The 17,618-nt window shown below is 35.2% G+C and overlaps 1 protein-coding gene across 1 annotated transcript in view; it reads left to right on the forward strand.

Moving 5' to 3' along the window:
• The window catches only part of LOC149299757 (dynein axonemal heavy chain 3-like), a 498,381-nt gene that overhangs the window by 99,407 nt on the left and 381,356 nt on the right, over positions 1-17,618 (forward strand). The window contains exons 7-9 of the mRNA XM_089486039.1: positions 973-1,475; positions 1,910-2,042; positions 17,286-17,424. Of these exons, the coding sequence (XP_089342165.1) occupies positions 973-1,475; positions 1,910-2,042; positions 17,286-17,424 (775 nt within the window). The remainder of the gene's footprint in view (positions 1-972; positions 1,476-1,909; positions 2,043-17,285; positions 17,425-17,618) is intronic.

Consider the following 17,618-nt stretch of genomic DNA (forward strand, 5'->3'; position numbering starts at 1 on the left):
TCGATATATTTAATGTGAAGACAATTGTTCATTGGAAAGAGAAGACATTTATACTTGAATTTAATAACCTACAAGTTGAACCGGCAACCTACAGTTCCTTGGTTATTAAAGTGCTTTAGAAGTGAGGATTAGAAACTGGTCTTAATTAGAATTTAAAAACTTGGGAATTCTATGTTTTATACGACCAGTGGCTGAATGTTTGACAGGCAAATGCATTAAACATTTGATGTGTTGATCTGTTATAGTCATTGTTGTGTTTAATTGGTTTCATGTCTTTATGTTAGACAGCTGTAGGCATTAAGCAAGACTTATAAGTATTGTTTTAATGCAAGTGCGTGCATTTTATATACCTATATGCCTGCATTTTTTTTAAAGATGAGTAGGAAACATGGTATCTTCATAGGGGTATGTTTATTAACACTTTAACAACCTAATAGCTAAAGCATTGCACCACAGTGGTCCCTAAAGGGTTAAAGCTTTGGACATATTCTTACAAACCCCATGCACTCACACAATTCTATTTTAATTCATGTAACAGTACATACCACAACCTAAAAATATTGGCGGCATTCAACATACTGTGTTTACTTGTTTTTTCTATTGACAGCTGGTAGCATAAGCCTTTTAAACAACAAAGGCTTTCAGCTCTATAGCCAATCTGCGATAAAAGGGGGAAAAATGAAATCGCTATGGAAACCGGAGGAAGGATCTAACAGATTTCTTTCTAAAGTAAATCTCTGATGTTTGTGACTGCAGGGAAATACAATTCATAATTTGTATGATGTTATCATTTTTTGTTTTGTTATCACAGATTATGCTATTTTGACAACATCTAACCTTGTCTTTATTATGTGTTTCCACCGTCGAAATAGCTACTATTCGGTACTAGGGGGAAAAAGAATGCAAATAGGGGTGGAGTAAAAAGCTAGTCTGCTTCTTAAATGATTATTTATTTTTTTTTAAATCTCGCAGAGCTGCTGGCTCCTGGAATGAAGACCACTGTGAGTTTTTCAGCAATGCAGCAACCCAGGGAACTGAATGCCAGTCAGAACACAGCGCATCATCCAATTGCATGCCTGCCTTTGATCTTGGACTGAAAAACTCAGAACCTCTCCCTCCAATCCAGGAGCAAATAAATAGTAAGGAGAAGAGGCATCCCTCGATTCAGTGCACAGACACTCTGAGACACAAAAACCAGGGCGACTATCATTACAAGAGCACAATTCAACCTGTTTGGATTGCAGACTGCAGCAAATACCTGTCTCCCAGTAGGAGTTTCCGAGCTTTTCCAACATCACCAGACAATGCAGAGAGCCTCGGCTTACACAGTCCACTGTCTTTCTCTCAAGACAAAGCCGGTCTTTCTCTCAACACACCTGCAAGAGAGGAGCTAGGGGAGCTGAGAAGGTATAGCCGGTCTGAAATCCGTACATCCTCTGACAAAACCAAGAAAAAAAGAAACGGCAAATATCTTGGTGAGTGAAAAGGATTCATCTCGATACACATTTTTTGAATATACTATTTTTTTAGTTTTTTCTTAATTGTAAGATTTTTTTTTAATTTAAAACTTAAATTACTTTTTTCTTTATTTTGGTTTTGTATTTATAAAGGGTTACATGAAAACTGAACCAGGAAAAAAAAATATAAATATAAAAAAAATATAATATAAAAAAGCACACGCTTTATATACATATTATGTATGTATTCATATTATTCTTAACATTTTTACTTATCATACCAGATATTATTGTTTATTCATACTAACACCAAACAATGTCAGCAGTACTTGATAATGCGTAATGTAAAACAAAAGTTTTTGCCTTACCAATTAGGTCTTCTTTACCTATTTGTTATTAAAATCATCAAGTAACTTATGTTTTTTTTTTTTTTTTTTTACTCTGACCCAAAGATTCTGGACCAGAAGACAGAAGAGAACATGATGCAGCCACCAGAGCAGTACTCGGTGTGGTGTTTCCTCCATCAAGGTACTCCACACATGGCCTCTCAAGACCAAGAACACCTACAGAAGGACACATAGATAGGTGAGTGTTTGCAGGTCAGCAAGCTATTATCAGAGGCAAGGCAGGGTTTTCAAACTAGTCCACAAACTTATATGGGGTCAATTATATTTAAAAAATATTTTTATATATATATATTTCATTAATAAGTTCCTAATTAGTATTTTTCTCTGTTTAACTCGATTGCTTCAAGATGTGCATGCCTCCATTCAGTTTTCTCCATTCTCTTCATCAGCCACAGCATACATGAGCCGTGTAGTTAACGCAGCAAATTAGCTTCCAGTTCTTTTCAGCAACAGGTTCAGGCTCCATTAATCTAAGCAAGTGCACGTTTATCATGCAGATTCCAAATCACTGCTGAGCCTGGTCTGAAAAATAAATCTATTAGCTATTCTTTTTCTCTTTGATGAACCTATATTTCTATAGATGTATAATACAGAAATTACCTTTATGCTGATTTAAAATTTATTTATGGCTCCCAACATGGAAACCTAATTTTGTTTCCTAATGGGGCAGAAACAAAAATATTCATTAATATTTTGTGAAAGATAAGTCGGTTTGAGGGCTCAAAAACAGATCTGTGGTTTAATTTCTGCCTAGTGCAAAACATAACCTGTGCAGGGTTATTCGGGGTTGTAGAAGCAGTAACCCAGCGATACCAGTGACATGCTAGTTTTAGAACAAGACACAGTCCTTTACATATTAAGCTTTTATGGAGTTAAAATGCAAACACATATATCTGTGTTGTAATGGTTAACCCTCTGTGCTTTGATAATGTAATAATTCACGGAGCAATCTAGTTCTCTAGTGTACAACTGCCCACTTCATCCTCTGTTCCCTTGCTGCATTGTGATATTGCACTCTCCAGTATATATCTTTTATCCCCTCTGGAGATAGGTAATCCTCTGTCCATCTCACGCTATGTGTGAATAGATTACAAATCCATATAAGTGAAGGTGACAGGCATGTCCTTTTGTGGAATATTTGTAATTTATTTTTTTTACATTTGCATGCAACAGTGCCTGATTTCAGTGGAAATTAGGCTTGTTTGTTTATCCCTATGATTATATACTGCTTAAACAAAAGAATGCATTTGGAGCCGTGGAATTCCACTCTGCAGCTAACACTGTGCGTTAAACATACTTTGTTAGTCTAGCGCGCGATATAGATTTCCCCTCGCATGCTGGCAATAATTGTGTAATTTGTCACAGTTTCTGTGCTACATTTTATAGTAGAGCGTCTCAATGAAAGAACTGAAATGCCATGGATAATTTAAATAAAACCTTATAGTCAATCTATAGCAGCAGGTGTTTGATATTTTTATTTAAAGTTGTAGATAAAAGTATCTGTACATAACATAACACTTGTAAGACATGCATCCTTAATGCGACTGCAAATTTCTAGTCCTTGAATTATTGAAAAAAGAGTATTTCCATATATATATTCAAATAATGAAAATACACTAAGATTGGGTATTACTACACACGGTTAATTGTTAATTTTATAAAAGAAAATAAATTAATAAACACACTTGTAACCTGTGGAGCATTCTAGGTGTACCGTGTGTCTGTTGCTATGCATGGGTACACAGTACCTTGCCAGTGCTTACCCCTCAAGTACTCCATGATTTAATTAGCTTCAAACTGGTTTGTGTAGAGGGAATGCAATATATAAAATGTCAGTGGGGCTTGACATAAAATGGCTAAATTATACTTTGTCTATGCTCCTAATCCACAAGGCTGCAATTAGTCTGATGCCCTTACAAAGTTTGTGAGATGCCTGAATTTAGATTGTTGAAAAAAGCACAGTTAATTTAAAAACCAGTGGATGATAGATGGGTGGCTTGATAGGGTGGGGAGGGCAGGCAGACAGACAGACATTGTAAGGTGCTTTGTGCTCCTCAGACAGGGTTATATTTGAGACACGGGCTTTGACTTGCAGAAATCTGTCACAGTCTGAGCTGCCTGGTTTCAGGTCTTTCTGGGAACAATAGTTACCTGTACCCTGCATGGGTTGATTGGCAGACACCAGAAGCCTGTATAAGGTAGTTCTCTGTTTGACACAGTTCAGCGAGGCTCCCTACTTTTTCATAAAAAAAAAATAAATGAAAGAAAGCCTTGTAATGCCCCTTGATGAAGGGCAGAGCTTTGATGCTTTTACTGGTGTCATATCTATTCAGCCTTGACTTGGCCTCAGGTTTTGATTCCCAGCCTAGAAGTCAGCAGGCTCTCTTTCTCTTTTCTACCACCCCTTCTCAACTGTTCTGTGCAGACAGATTAGTGTCACAGCTGTACCAGACACACGGTAATAAATATTGAGATACAATCTTCACAGTGGCAGGAGAGGGTACGGAAGTAGAACAATAGAGCGGACCAATTGTATACATATTTTAGGTTGTAGGTAAGAATGCTCATTTTCACATTTAAATGTATACCGTATTTGCCCAGGAAATATTATAGAAGATGCGGTTTGAGTTCAACACAATGAGTTCATAATAGCCTACTGAATAAGGCTGGTTAGACAGCCTGTAGGCTATGTAGGATCCATACATTATTTCAACAGTGTGTTTTTATAATCACCAATTGTGACACGGGAACATGCTGTTCACACTGTATATGCAATATTAAACAGCAGTATTCTACCATCTAATTTGTGATTATGTTTACACTCTGTAAACTGCACTGAGGTCACATAGTTTTAAAAATTAATGAAGCTTACTGCTGGTTTCAGATGCTGCAATCTACATAAGCCAATGCAGATGAGGGTTTTTATGAACGTGGCAGACTGGGAGGGTAAAATCCCTCAAACATCCAAGGATTTTTTTTTTAAAACTGGCAAGTGTCCATAAATCAGAAATAGTAAGAATAAGAAGGAGCAGGTAAGGGCAATTAGTAAAAAAAAATTTAGTGAATGGGTTCTAGATATAAAATATACGACTTAATAAACAGACTCGGCCGTGTCTGCAAATATTGTCTGCTACCATAGTGTATATCATAAAAAGCTAGTCAAGCATTACAATAACAACTGGGCTAATGGTGTCTGCCATTAAACATACCTGGTTTACCTGAGTGCACTGTAGGTCTTCCGAGGCTCCATGAGTCATCTGGATGGTTTACTTGTGTTCTGGATTTTTAGTAATTGAGAGTTACAATAGTACAATTGTTTTATTAATTGTTTTCATTTTAGATTTTTTATTATTGGTAATTTAGAGAATCTTTGTTAATTTTTGTTTTCAGTGCACTGGTACATGTGGATTTGTGTTTAGTATAACAATTAACATGCATTTGTAAGCATTTATTTATTATATGCATTTTTATATTGCGTGAGTCAGCAGGTAAATCCAAGATGTTTCTGCTTAAGCCATAAATGATCCCTATACTTGATTCTTACCAGCTCCTATCATCAAACTGAGACAGCGATATAGATAAGAATAATGTAGGGCATTATTATCTCTTTAAACAGACATCTTATATTGGAAAGAAAAGCAGAAAGCCATACCAAAGTGACGGAGATTGGCACCCACTTCATTTTAGATTAGCATTTCATTTTGCTATCTAGTCATGAGAAGGTTGTAGATTGACAAAGACCATGGTTTTACATCTCCCATTCAATGGTTTTTGTGTAGCATATATTTTATGTATGAAGAGTGAGTTTATTCAGCAGAGGCAGAAGAAGTCAAGGGTACTGTCGCTGATAGAATCAAGCTGTTAACTGTTAACCCTCTTGGCCGCCAAAGGGATGAACAGCAGACTTTCCATTTTCTGTATCAATGAGTATGCAAGGCTAAGGATCTTGTTAGATGGCAATTTGGGGGATTACAAAATATACCATTTTTTTTTGCCTGTACTGAGATTCTTAGCCTTATGGGTTACTTAACGGTACTTGGGTATTTGGGTGCATTTTGTAGGAATATACTGTGACTCCAGGGCTTTGAACCACTTGGCAGACATGTCATTATACTTTGATTGTAATATAGGCGATTACTGACAGATTTTAAGTTTTCAAATTTAATGTTGCAGTGGTTCAAGAACAGCACATAACATAACCATGCGAATTGCCCCACAGATCAAAGATGAAAAAAAGCTTCATCCTGTTCTTGGATACATAACACCAGTTATTCATGTTAGAAAGCTGGCTTCAAAATATGATTAAGGTTTTAGTCTCTAGGAATAAACATATATTATATCCTAATTCACACAGGTAACTTTATCAAACAGGTCTCTAGTGTCTTCTCAAAGGGCAGACTTTAGATCCTGCTAACACTGAAGGGGTTAAACACAAAATTGAAGCAATATGCAAACTGTACAGGGTAATAAATCTTTATAATTAGGTTGCGAGTGTCACAATTGCTGAAATTGACATATATTGGTGGAAAAGAGCAACAAGCCCTGTTACTTATCAAGGTCAATTGGCTGAGCATATATTATAGCCCCTCCTAGTGCTACATTGGAGGGTGATGACAAATATAAGTGTATTGCTAAGGCAATTATTCATTTAAACCACTAGCGAAATCTGGTAAATAAACAAATGACATTCCAAATCAAAAGAGGACATATGCTAGTAAAATTATAAAAAAGAAATGTTTGTACAATCTACAAGTATATTAGATTTTCTTCTGAAAAGCAGAAAGAGGCCCGTTTTATAGAATATTGTCTAATGTACTCAGGCACCTCAATGACAATTTTAGAAGTCAACAGTCCTTGTGTGGCTTCATCTAGTTATATAGAACTAATAGGATAGTAAATTATAAAAAATACACAAAAATGCAATATAGGAAATGGATGAATAATACGTAATTACATAGGTAAAAGTATACCAGTCTCCATTGCACATTTAGTTTCATATTTTTCAAGTAATATCAGACATATGCATAAATAAACAAGCTGTCTTCTACTGAACCAAATAAATCATTGGCGACTTCCTAATGATGCACAAAATCTTTGTATGACACATTATCCCCCCCCCATATTTATGCATTTTCTTCGGATAGTCTAGCAGCAATCGCTTGTTTAATGGTAAAGGCTTGCATGACAAAGAGGCAAGCAGAGCGAAAGACACTAGCTCTGTGTAAGCATAACTTGCCTAATTTATTTTTTATGCAAAGATTAATGTGTACCCAGCATGAATGTTTTGGTCTCCTCCATCATTACGAGAGAGAACTTTGGATCTGCATTACTTAGCTGTGTTCCATCAATCAATCAGCAGGGTATGGCTGGAGTAATTCAGCAGGAAATCCCACCTGAGACTGAGCACATCCCTTTCACTAATGGACTGCTCCTTTTTATATGAAAGCAGAATAGCTTTTCCTTGCCTAAAAGATCCTGAAGGTTTTTACTGAAATAATATTTATGAAGAAGTACTTGCGTGTTTATTCAAAGTAAGGCGTATAAGAGTAAAAAAAGGAAGTCAAATCCTCATATAACACCATGTGTCATAATATCATAATGTTCATTACCTACATTGAGAGTGATTTGTCAGTTGCAGAGTTGCAGCCTCTCTAAGAAGATAGTGTAACTAATAATGCTTTTTTTTACCAAGAATCAATTAAAATGACTCTAGTTGTCAACTGAGCTGCAAATTTGCATAAAATGAAATGGCTACAGGGAATCTAGTCTGAAAACAATGCTTTCAATGTATGATCTATTGTTATAGAGAAAGTACACATTATATTAATTACTTGTATTAATCCGGAACGACATTGAGACATCCATTATCCCCCCCCCCATTAAATGCTTCTTTCTATGTCTCTGTGTAAATAAGTCTAGGGGTTCCTCTCTGACACATTTCCAAATCAGTTGAGATCTATACGAAAGGGCAGGGCATATAAGGACTGGAAAACTAGAATATTTTGATTTTATATAGATACCATTCTATTTAAACATTTTTAGAACAGAAAATGTAAAACTTGTTTACATATATGCGTAGATGAAGACATTCTAAATAAGCAGACCTTGAGACTTTTCAAATATTAATGCTTTAATAGTCCATCTCAAAGAATTTTTTGAAACAGGTTTTTCAACTGTGGTATACCAGAGAGAAAAATGTTAGTTAGGATGCTCAGACTTAATTAAATAATAAAAGAATATGGAGTCAAACTATGTGACCCTGAGAATCTACTCAGTTATCCTGAAATCCCCTGAATCGTTAAACCCCAGGGCTCAAAAGTACACCCTGAGAACTATGTGTATATTATCTTATTAGTATGTGTATATTATCTTAATATATATATATATATATATATAAATTGCATTATTTTAACTGTTCAGACAAGTACACAAGCAGTGATACTTTTATGATTCGTACTGGAATCTTGAAATATTAGTCATGTGGGTAAACTAGAATTTTGACCCCCTCCACATTCTTTTGTTGATATCCCTTGTATTTGGCCATTGTTTGCATTCTAAAGAAAGACTCCTCAACCCTCATGCTATATGGATTGCTTACTTAGTCTTTATGGAGTTTCATTGCACAAGCTTTTGACACATATAAATCTCAAGTAAAATAAGGGCAGACAAAATGTCTTGATGACCAGAGAACAAAAAATGAAAATAAAAAAAATGACAAAATAATAAAATTTTCACCCTTTGTAGTAGTGTTAAGTAGAATACTTCCATATTTATAATTGTTTTATTAATTGATGTCTCATAGAAAAAAATATCCATTAATTACAGTAGCTCCGTACCATTGATGTCCAGCCACTCCTGTCATCCCTAGGAAGAAGTGGAGCTGGCCTAATTTAAGAGATACTATTATAATAAATTATTTATACATGCTGTTCACAGTAGACATGCAATATTAAGCAATTTTCCACCATCTAATTTGTGATTGTATTTGCATTCACATAGTTTAAATAAAATTAATGACTTCTGCGGTCTATATAAACCAGCGCAGAAAGATCATTTTAGTAGAACTGGAGTAGCCAACCAAATGCGTTAACACCAAATGTTTCAAAAACAATTACACTATAGGCAGTTTTGATAAATGGTCTTAGTTATAGTAAAGGCTATGAAGGTAATAGTTCCCCATTATAAAGCAGAGCTGCAAAATATATGCATCTGATATTTTATTCATTATTTGCTTGGGTGGCATTAAATTAGGATCTAGATAAGGTCTTCCACCATTACTGCTCTTTAAAAGTTCCACCGAGACAAAGTATTAATTGCACACTTTAACATGCTAAGCAAATAAACCTTAGCAAATTTGACATTTTGTTATTTCCTCTGTTCAACCACATAAAAACAATATGAACACTGTAAAAAGCTTTATCTGTTTCTATGGCAACATGAACATGACTTGTCACATGACAAGTGTTCCCTGTAAAAAAAAACCAAAAAAACCCACAAAACATAAATGAGGCAACATTTTCCATGTTTAAAGAATTATTTCTGGTAAATTTTTCTAAGTAAAATATATAAATATATATTCATCAGTGTTCGATCATAATAATCTAATTTGTGAAATGTTTAGAAGATTATAAACCAAACACACATTGTACAGCGCTACAGAATTTGATGGCGCTATATAAAACAATGAATAATAATAAATTGCTTTGCATGGTTTTATGAAACAGGAAATTATTATACACTATTGACATATAGCTTTATTTAATCCTCAGTCTGTACTTAATTCCAATAAAGTATTCATTTACTGAACCGTGGTACATTGTTAAAAAGTCTTTCTACAACACTATTCATAAGATAATAATGGCCTTCAGGAATGGGCCAAACCAACTGTACCAGAAGCCCGACTATTGATTATTATCTAGACAAAGGGGCTCAGCCAAATATTTTGTAAAAGCTCAAACAGCCTACAAAGTAAAAGCTTTGACAATATCAAGTGAAATATACACTTTCCTAAAGATATCACAATCATTTCTATGTAATTTTGATTCTAAATACCCAAATAATTTTGTTTTGCCTATCTTTCTTGCTCAAATTACCTATTTTTGGTATTTTGGTGCTTTGTTTCAAAGCAGAATGTATTAGATCATTTACAAATGGTAGAACATATTTGGAAAAAGAGTCTTCACATTTTCAAGTAATATTACAAAAATTTTAAGGTACGTTATTAGTCTTTTTGACATACACTTTCAGGAGCAAAAATACTATTTTTTATCTCTTAAAAAATATATTATGTGCAAAGTTAGCATTGTGTCTTTGTTCTCTTTGTATATTGTACATTTAGTGTTAAACACTAATATTTTTCAAAAAAAAACTAACAAGGCTGTATCCTAGATCACGATGTTGCTTAGAATGGAACCAGAGTGAACCCTTCATTTTTTGACACTACGATAAAACAACTTTGGTGCCTTAACGTTTGTTTTTTTTTAAATTTATTACACTTTAACACTAGATTTCAGCCCGCAAGCTCATTATACAAGACATAAAACAATGCACATATATAATATGCACCTCTCTTGGATAGCTGTTCTAATTATAGTACAGGTCAGAGGGATTTATATACAAATGAACAGCCAATCAGGAAAAGAGGTCAAGTGAATGCTGGTGCATATATTATGCGTACAAGAGACAAGAAATGAAATCACTAATGAAGAATTAACATATCTAAATGTGTTAATATAACGTCCATCTTTTATGCCCTGGTGGTTAACATTAAATTCTAATAGCTGACACTTTAAACCTCTTCTATTGTGGTTTCCTGTATGGTCTTTGGCTTGTGTTCAACTATGTCCCTACTGCATTATTCCACATAAATGCTTGGACAAGGCCTATGATAGGGAATGTCCTTTTGTACTCATGTAACAAACGAGGCCTTAAGAGCGCAAATCTACACATTTTTATGTGTAGTTTTAAGTTGCGAAAGTGTCTCCAGGTCATGCCGAAAGGCCATAAACTAAGGAGAGTCTACTGTGTTTATTAGCAAGATTGTGCACTTTGGTGAACTGGCAGTATGGTACAGTAAGGAGGCAATAGTAGTTTGATATGCAAACTGGAAAGGAAGAGTAGCTAACGTGATTAAGGATTTATATTGATTAGCTGGGGATTTAGAAGCTTAAATTTGGATTTTCATGGTGGAGTTACAGAAAAATTACCGTATTTGCTCGATTATAAGACTACCCTGATTATAAGACGAATATTAATTTAGGAAAAAAAGAAAAAGACGACCCTATAGGAAAAAAGTTTTACCAGTAAATGTTAATTCATGTAAACTATTTTTTTTTTCAATAAAAGCTATGATTGAGAAAAATATTTTGGTTTTATTTTCTTCTATTTTCCAACCTGCCCCCCTTTTACCCCCTATATGCCACTGTGCCCCATGATATGCCTTTTAACCCTCTAAATGCCACTGTGCCCCATGATATGCCTTTTAACCCTATATGCCACTGTGCCCCATGATATGCCTTTTGACCCCCTATATGCCACTCTGCCTCCAGAAATGCCTCTGGCATTGAGAGGGTTAAAAGGCATATTATGGGGAAGAGTGGCATATAGGGAGGTTTAAGGCATTTCAGGAGGCAGAGTGGCGTATAGAGGGTTAAAAAGGCATTTCTGGAGGCACAGTGGCATTAAGGGGGTTAAAAGGCATTTCATAGAGCACTCTTCCTCCAGAAATGCCTTATGCCCCTCATTTAACACTCCCTCCCCCTCCCTCCTCCAAACTTACCGGTACTTCTGAGTCCCCTGACGTGTAGCTGGGGCAGCGTGTAGATGTCTACGCGATCCGCGTAGACAACTTCCGCTGCAGCGGGATGGAGGTGTGGCTAGCAGCGGGGGTTGTCTGCGTCTGTCGTGCAGACCTTCCTCGACTGTCAGAGATCAGAGTTCCCGGCACCGGTGCAATGGACGCAGACAACCCCCGCTGCTAGCCACACCTCCTTCCTGCTGCAGCGGAAGTTGTCTACCCCCGGCTACACACCGGGGACTCAGAAGTACCGGTAAGTGGGGCGGGGGGGGAGACAGGAGGATCCAGGTCCCCTGCAGCTCTGGATCTTAGTCATCTCATAGTCATATTTGAGGTCTGATTATAAGACGACCCCAATTATAAAACGAGGGGTATTTTTCAGAGCATTTGCTCTGAAAAAAAACCTGTCTTATAATCGAGCAAATACGGTATTATAATTTAGTAATATGCCTGGGTGGGAGATGTGGCAGTGGGAGTAGACATACCACAGGTGAAAGTATTGGATAGGGTAAGACATACTGATTCATGCACGAGCACTTATGTAAAAAGAAACCATTACTATCTGCATCCAAGCTAAAACAGACACCCTCTTCTTACAGGGAAACTGAATCAAAATGTAAAAAAAACAAACCAAAAAGGTACTCTTGGGAAAAGTGTTACTCATAAGTTTTTAGAGGTCAGACATACATTTTGGAGGCATCTTTGGTGAAATTGTTGCTACTGGTCGCAAAAATGGTTTGTGGCAACTTCATAGATAAGAATATCAAATTGCATAGTCGTAAAGTAACTAGGTTTAATCACCAGTCAATGGTGTAAGTTAAAACATTTTGTCTCACTGACCATAACTATGCATTGTAAAGAACAAGTCCTAACATATTTTTGTATGAATGGCCTAATAGGCAGTTTATAATAGATTGTTAGTCTCCCCTTAGTTTGCCTACAATTCACCTTTTTTAGTGAATAAGCATCATAATGCAAACCCCTCTATACAAAGAATCTCTCACCGATTTACTCAAGAGAACTTAATATTCATATTCAGATTTATTGATGATACATGCCAACATATTTTACAGCTTTGGTCAATTGCACTGAGGGTTCTTATACTCAGTCTCACACAGCTCTGATTAACTATAGGTTGAATCTGTTGAGTATCAGCAGCCTCACAGGCTCCCCTTCAGCCTTTGAAACTTAAAGATTTGATTATGATGTAGCTTATTAAAAATGTATAAACTTTATTCAGTCAGCACATTATTTTCCATAGAGTACATTTTTTATGTGCATAACACCTCTTCCATTACGAGAATAATCACTTTTTCTAATTAATCCAGCTAGATATTAAGAAAAAAAGCAAACAGACTTGGTGCAGACACCATGGGAATTAATATGTTCTCTGATTGCAACGTATTTGAATCAGAATTTGTCATGAAACCCATGCTACATTAGCACACTAAATGTTGACCTTGTAAATGTTTTCATGAAACAAGACAGAAAGTTAATAAATGTAACTGAGTATGAATACAGGGTGATTTCACATAGCAAAGCATGAGTGGAAGAATTCCACCCCTCCCCCCCACTTGCCTCAGGAATACATTGACAAATTTAAGTCTGTTGTGGCAACCAAATGACGTTATAGATGCTTACACAGTATTGATGTCATCAGAAAGTCAAATTTAGCAGCCTAAAGCCCCGTTCTAAGGGCTCATCAGAGGATCATAGAGAGACATACTATACAAGCAAGGCAGATATTCCTCATGAATATCATCATAATTCAATTTTCATTTTTTGTTTTCATAGAATTATTCTTATACTTTTTATCACCTGTAAAAATAATAGGACCTTGATATGTTTTTGTTGCATAGGAACACTGAAAACTTTTGGCTGCCCTGAGCACATCAAATACCCCCAAAAGAAGCTATTAACATGTGCTCTATATGCAATTATAAAATATATAAAAATATTAAATCCTTATGTTATTCTGTTGCCAAATGTTAAATTGCAACAGTATTGACAAAAAGAAAAAAACTCTTGCCAATAAAAAAAATAAATTAATAAAATCTAAAAAAGTGTGATTTGGCTTTATCATGGTTCCTATTGATTTTTTGCACTTTGCTGGTTGGCATTCTTTTACTGTCAGTCCCAATTGTACATAGAATTAATTATACAAGTGTATAATAATTATGCATAATAGTTTTTAATTTCATATTTCTAAAGAATTGTGAAGGAGAACATGAGAAATATGCCACGATTAATGACACACTGTATTGTTTGGTATCATTTTTTTGCCCTACAACTCCATAGTGTACTTTTTATTGAAACTAATAGGAATTATATGATAACATGTATACTACAAAATCTAGATAAGATGTACAGTAACATGTTTTCAAGACCATAGAGGTTCCTTCTTCTGATATAAAAAATGTATCTGAACAATAGGTGGATGATGTCCAAGAATATTGATGGAACAAACCTAAGTTAATTACTTGGTTCATCTGGAACATCACTACATTAAGTGTCACTACAATTTGTCAGACTGTAATAAACTATGGTGTGAACTAACTACACAAATCTTTCTCCTGACAAATATCTGTTTTTGTTGTTATTGTATGTAGTTGTAGTCTTCAGATATTTATAAGAAGCTTTCCAAAAATAAAACTGTAGTCAGAAGCATTTGCTTTTTAGAAGGGTTCCTGCAGAGCACCATTATCTCTTATCTATTAAGTGACAAATAAATCATTCAATATCCCTTGTGCTAACCTTGTCTGTAAATTGCTGGATAACAGGAAGACGCACCAGGAATTCTATCACACTGGAGCTTAATGGGTTTATTTATGAAATCCGCCAAGACCACAGCCATTGCTAAATGTGTCAAGTTACCATGACACAGTCCCTACTGGATTTATACGAAGCAGTTTATGGAGCTTCAGAAAGATTAGCTAGGGGAGTTCTGACTTTGTATATCAGGTGTAGCCAATGGGTAGCTCTGTAGCTTTTAGCAAACTGCAACTAATGTCAGCAAATTCTCTGTCTCAATTTTTGGTAAAGGAGTGGAGATGCTTTTGGTTTGAAGTCATAAGGGGAGAAAAGTACCTGTAACAAACATGTGTTGTCCGAGGATAGTTAAAGTGTTCTTACATGGACACCAGTGTCCACGATGAGTCTTGTGGAAATCAGTAGGGCATTTAGAGAAGCTTGTGCCACAAAGCTTTAGATGTCTGCCCCTAATGCTACCTAACAATGACTCAGAAGGGAAAATAAACATATTATTTATTTGATTCATGTAGTGGTATCATATTCTGCAGAACTGCACAACGGGCAAACAGCACATAACACATAGAGCATCATTAAACAACTTGACTTGACAGAAACAAAAAGTAAAGTGGCCCCCGCTCAAATAAGTTTTCAATCTAGAAAGTATAAGAAATTGTATCAGAGAAATGAAGCATACCATTAATATTTGTTCAACTACAAGTGTCCACTTAAAAAAACTATATATGTGTGTATTGTTAATATGATATCCCTTTGAGTATTATTTAATTTCAGATGATATATGTGTGTCTGTCCATTGAGGACAAGGTTTGATCACTCACTGCACTCGTGGGTGCCTGCTTTCACAACGTTGACATTTGTGAGTGATCTGTAATATAATTAATTGAACTGTAATAGTGCCCAGGAGTCTCTGTGTCAAATCTAATTCTTCTCTGCTTCCTATAGTGCCACAACCGCAAATACTAGGCTTGGGCTTTTAAATGCTAGTTCTATATACATCTTAATCCTCATCAGAACTTGTTTTTAAGAAAAAACAACAATATAAAATGTTTCTAGCATACTAAATAATTTTTCACCCCTTCTGTGATAGAACATTTTTAGTTAAGACAGAAGAGAGTATGCTTGGCACAAATAGTATTAATGAGACACTATTTAAATGTTAGTATATTAAAAATATGCTTAATACATTTTTCTAGATATATATGACTGCCTCTCATTAAAACCTATTTTCATAACTCTGAATATAAGATGCAGTAAGTACAAAAAAGCATTTGTAAATGTATTTTAAGATGTATGTGTAATTTCCCTTTAAGAAAGGGAAGCTGCTGGTGTGTTTCAAACTTCAGCAAGACTAATAATAGGCAAACAAATCCCACAATGCTTCTACACTATGTCTCATCTTTAAATACATTTTCAAAATCTATAGCTCGTATTTCTGGTTCCTTTCTCAGTAAAAGATTCCAGATATTTTGCTGACGATGCTAAGCAGTCCACCAGCAATAACGATTTCTGACTGCATATAAACTGCCTACTTACTAAGTATATAGATGAAGTCAGTGTTTCATAGACCAGAACACGTGGATAGGTCTTTTCAAGTTAATATCATAAGCTGAGCCTTTTATTCATTACTGTTTAGTGGACGAGTGTAGAGAACATCCTGCAGCAAACAGCATATTAATATTTGGCGCTGTTGTAGACCCAACCCAAGGCAGTGCCACTAGCAACACCCTCCACACCACCATGCGACTTCTGAGTGTCACGATATGACATCATATTTCAACATTCCATGGCTCCAGGTAGAAGTAATATATACAAACTGGGATTGTCTCATTGTTATGCAGCTAAAGGGCTGGTGACCTAGGCCTATAGTGTGTTGAAATCGTAGTGCTGAAAAGTTTATTCATAAATGGTCATGTTGGTGCAAAACTCAGGGAATATTCTTATAATATTTTAACGGAAGTACAGTGTGAAACAGCGATAAGTGCTTTTAATTTCTGAATTATTGATTTATAAGCTGAATATATATCAGTCTTCAAAAATTCGCAATAGAGAATATACTAAAATGCTTTAAATCTCTCTGTTTACAACGACGTTTAACAATGAATTGCAATATCAACCATCTACCATTTTCTGTCTGTAGTAAGAACAGTTTATTATTTATACCTTCCGATACATTACTTTAAAAATGTTTAGAACAAAGCAAGGGTATAATTTACAATGGAGGTATGTAGATTTAGGGGTAACTGGCAAATCCTAAAAAATAGGATTAACATGAAAACAAGTTGGATACAAACATTATCGTTTTTCGGCAGTCATCTAAATTCCCAGGGAATAATTTTTCTATTTTCTACATCATTATTATAATGCTATATATATATATATATATATATATATATATATATATATATATATATATATAGACAAATGTAGCGTATATAGTTCACAAATTGAGAATATGCATACGTCTGTTAAATAGGATTTTTAATGATTTTATTATGCAAATTTTGTTTTAACTTGTTATCGCATGATAGAACCTAATTGACAGCAGGGTGAAGAAATAATTAGCTTCATTTAAAGTGGCTCAAATGAAAGCATCTCTTACTTTGACGAACATTAATCAGGGGAATAGCGAGTCAGTGTGTTATCACAGGCTTAACTGTATTAGTCAGAATAGCTGTTATTATGGGTTCATTTTTGACATATCGTAACACAAGGTTGTGACAGGATTGCACAGCCTGACATTTACAAAAAAAATGGTGTCATGTACTCTGTAGAAAAAATAGTATTTCATTCATAATATTGGCAGAGAGAACCACAAAGTATTTGAATATGTTCTCACACTGTATTTTTATCCTGTAGATATTACAGGCTTATTGAAGAATCCATCGACCCTTGTATGGTGACTCCGCTTAGTTCAGAATGGCTTCAGGGAATCTATTCATACATACCAGCAGAACTTTGCCTCGCATGGAACAAATCCCTTCAGGATTTAACAAAGGTACGTATGGATTTGTGTCAGGCCTAGGAAACGGTGCTTATTGTTATTAATACATGAATATTTGACAAGTACATTGGAAGAATTATTCCTGTGAATACTACTCTGCTAACCATTGTGTGAGACAGAATGATGGCTTCAAAATACAATGAATAAAAATGTAACGGTACAGTTGAAATTTGTACACAGAGATGTAT

Source organism: Sceloporus occidentalis, unplaced genomic scaffold (assembly GCF_023333645.1).
Source record: "Sceloporus occidentalis isolate IW3139 unplaced genomic scaffold, rSceOcc1.0.p SCAF_28, whole genome shotgun sequence".
NCBI classification, from domain to species: Eukaryota; Metazoa; Chordata; class Lepidosauria; order Squamata; family Phrynosomatidae; genus Sceloporus; species Sceloporus occidentalis.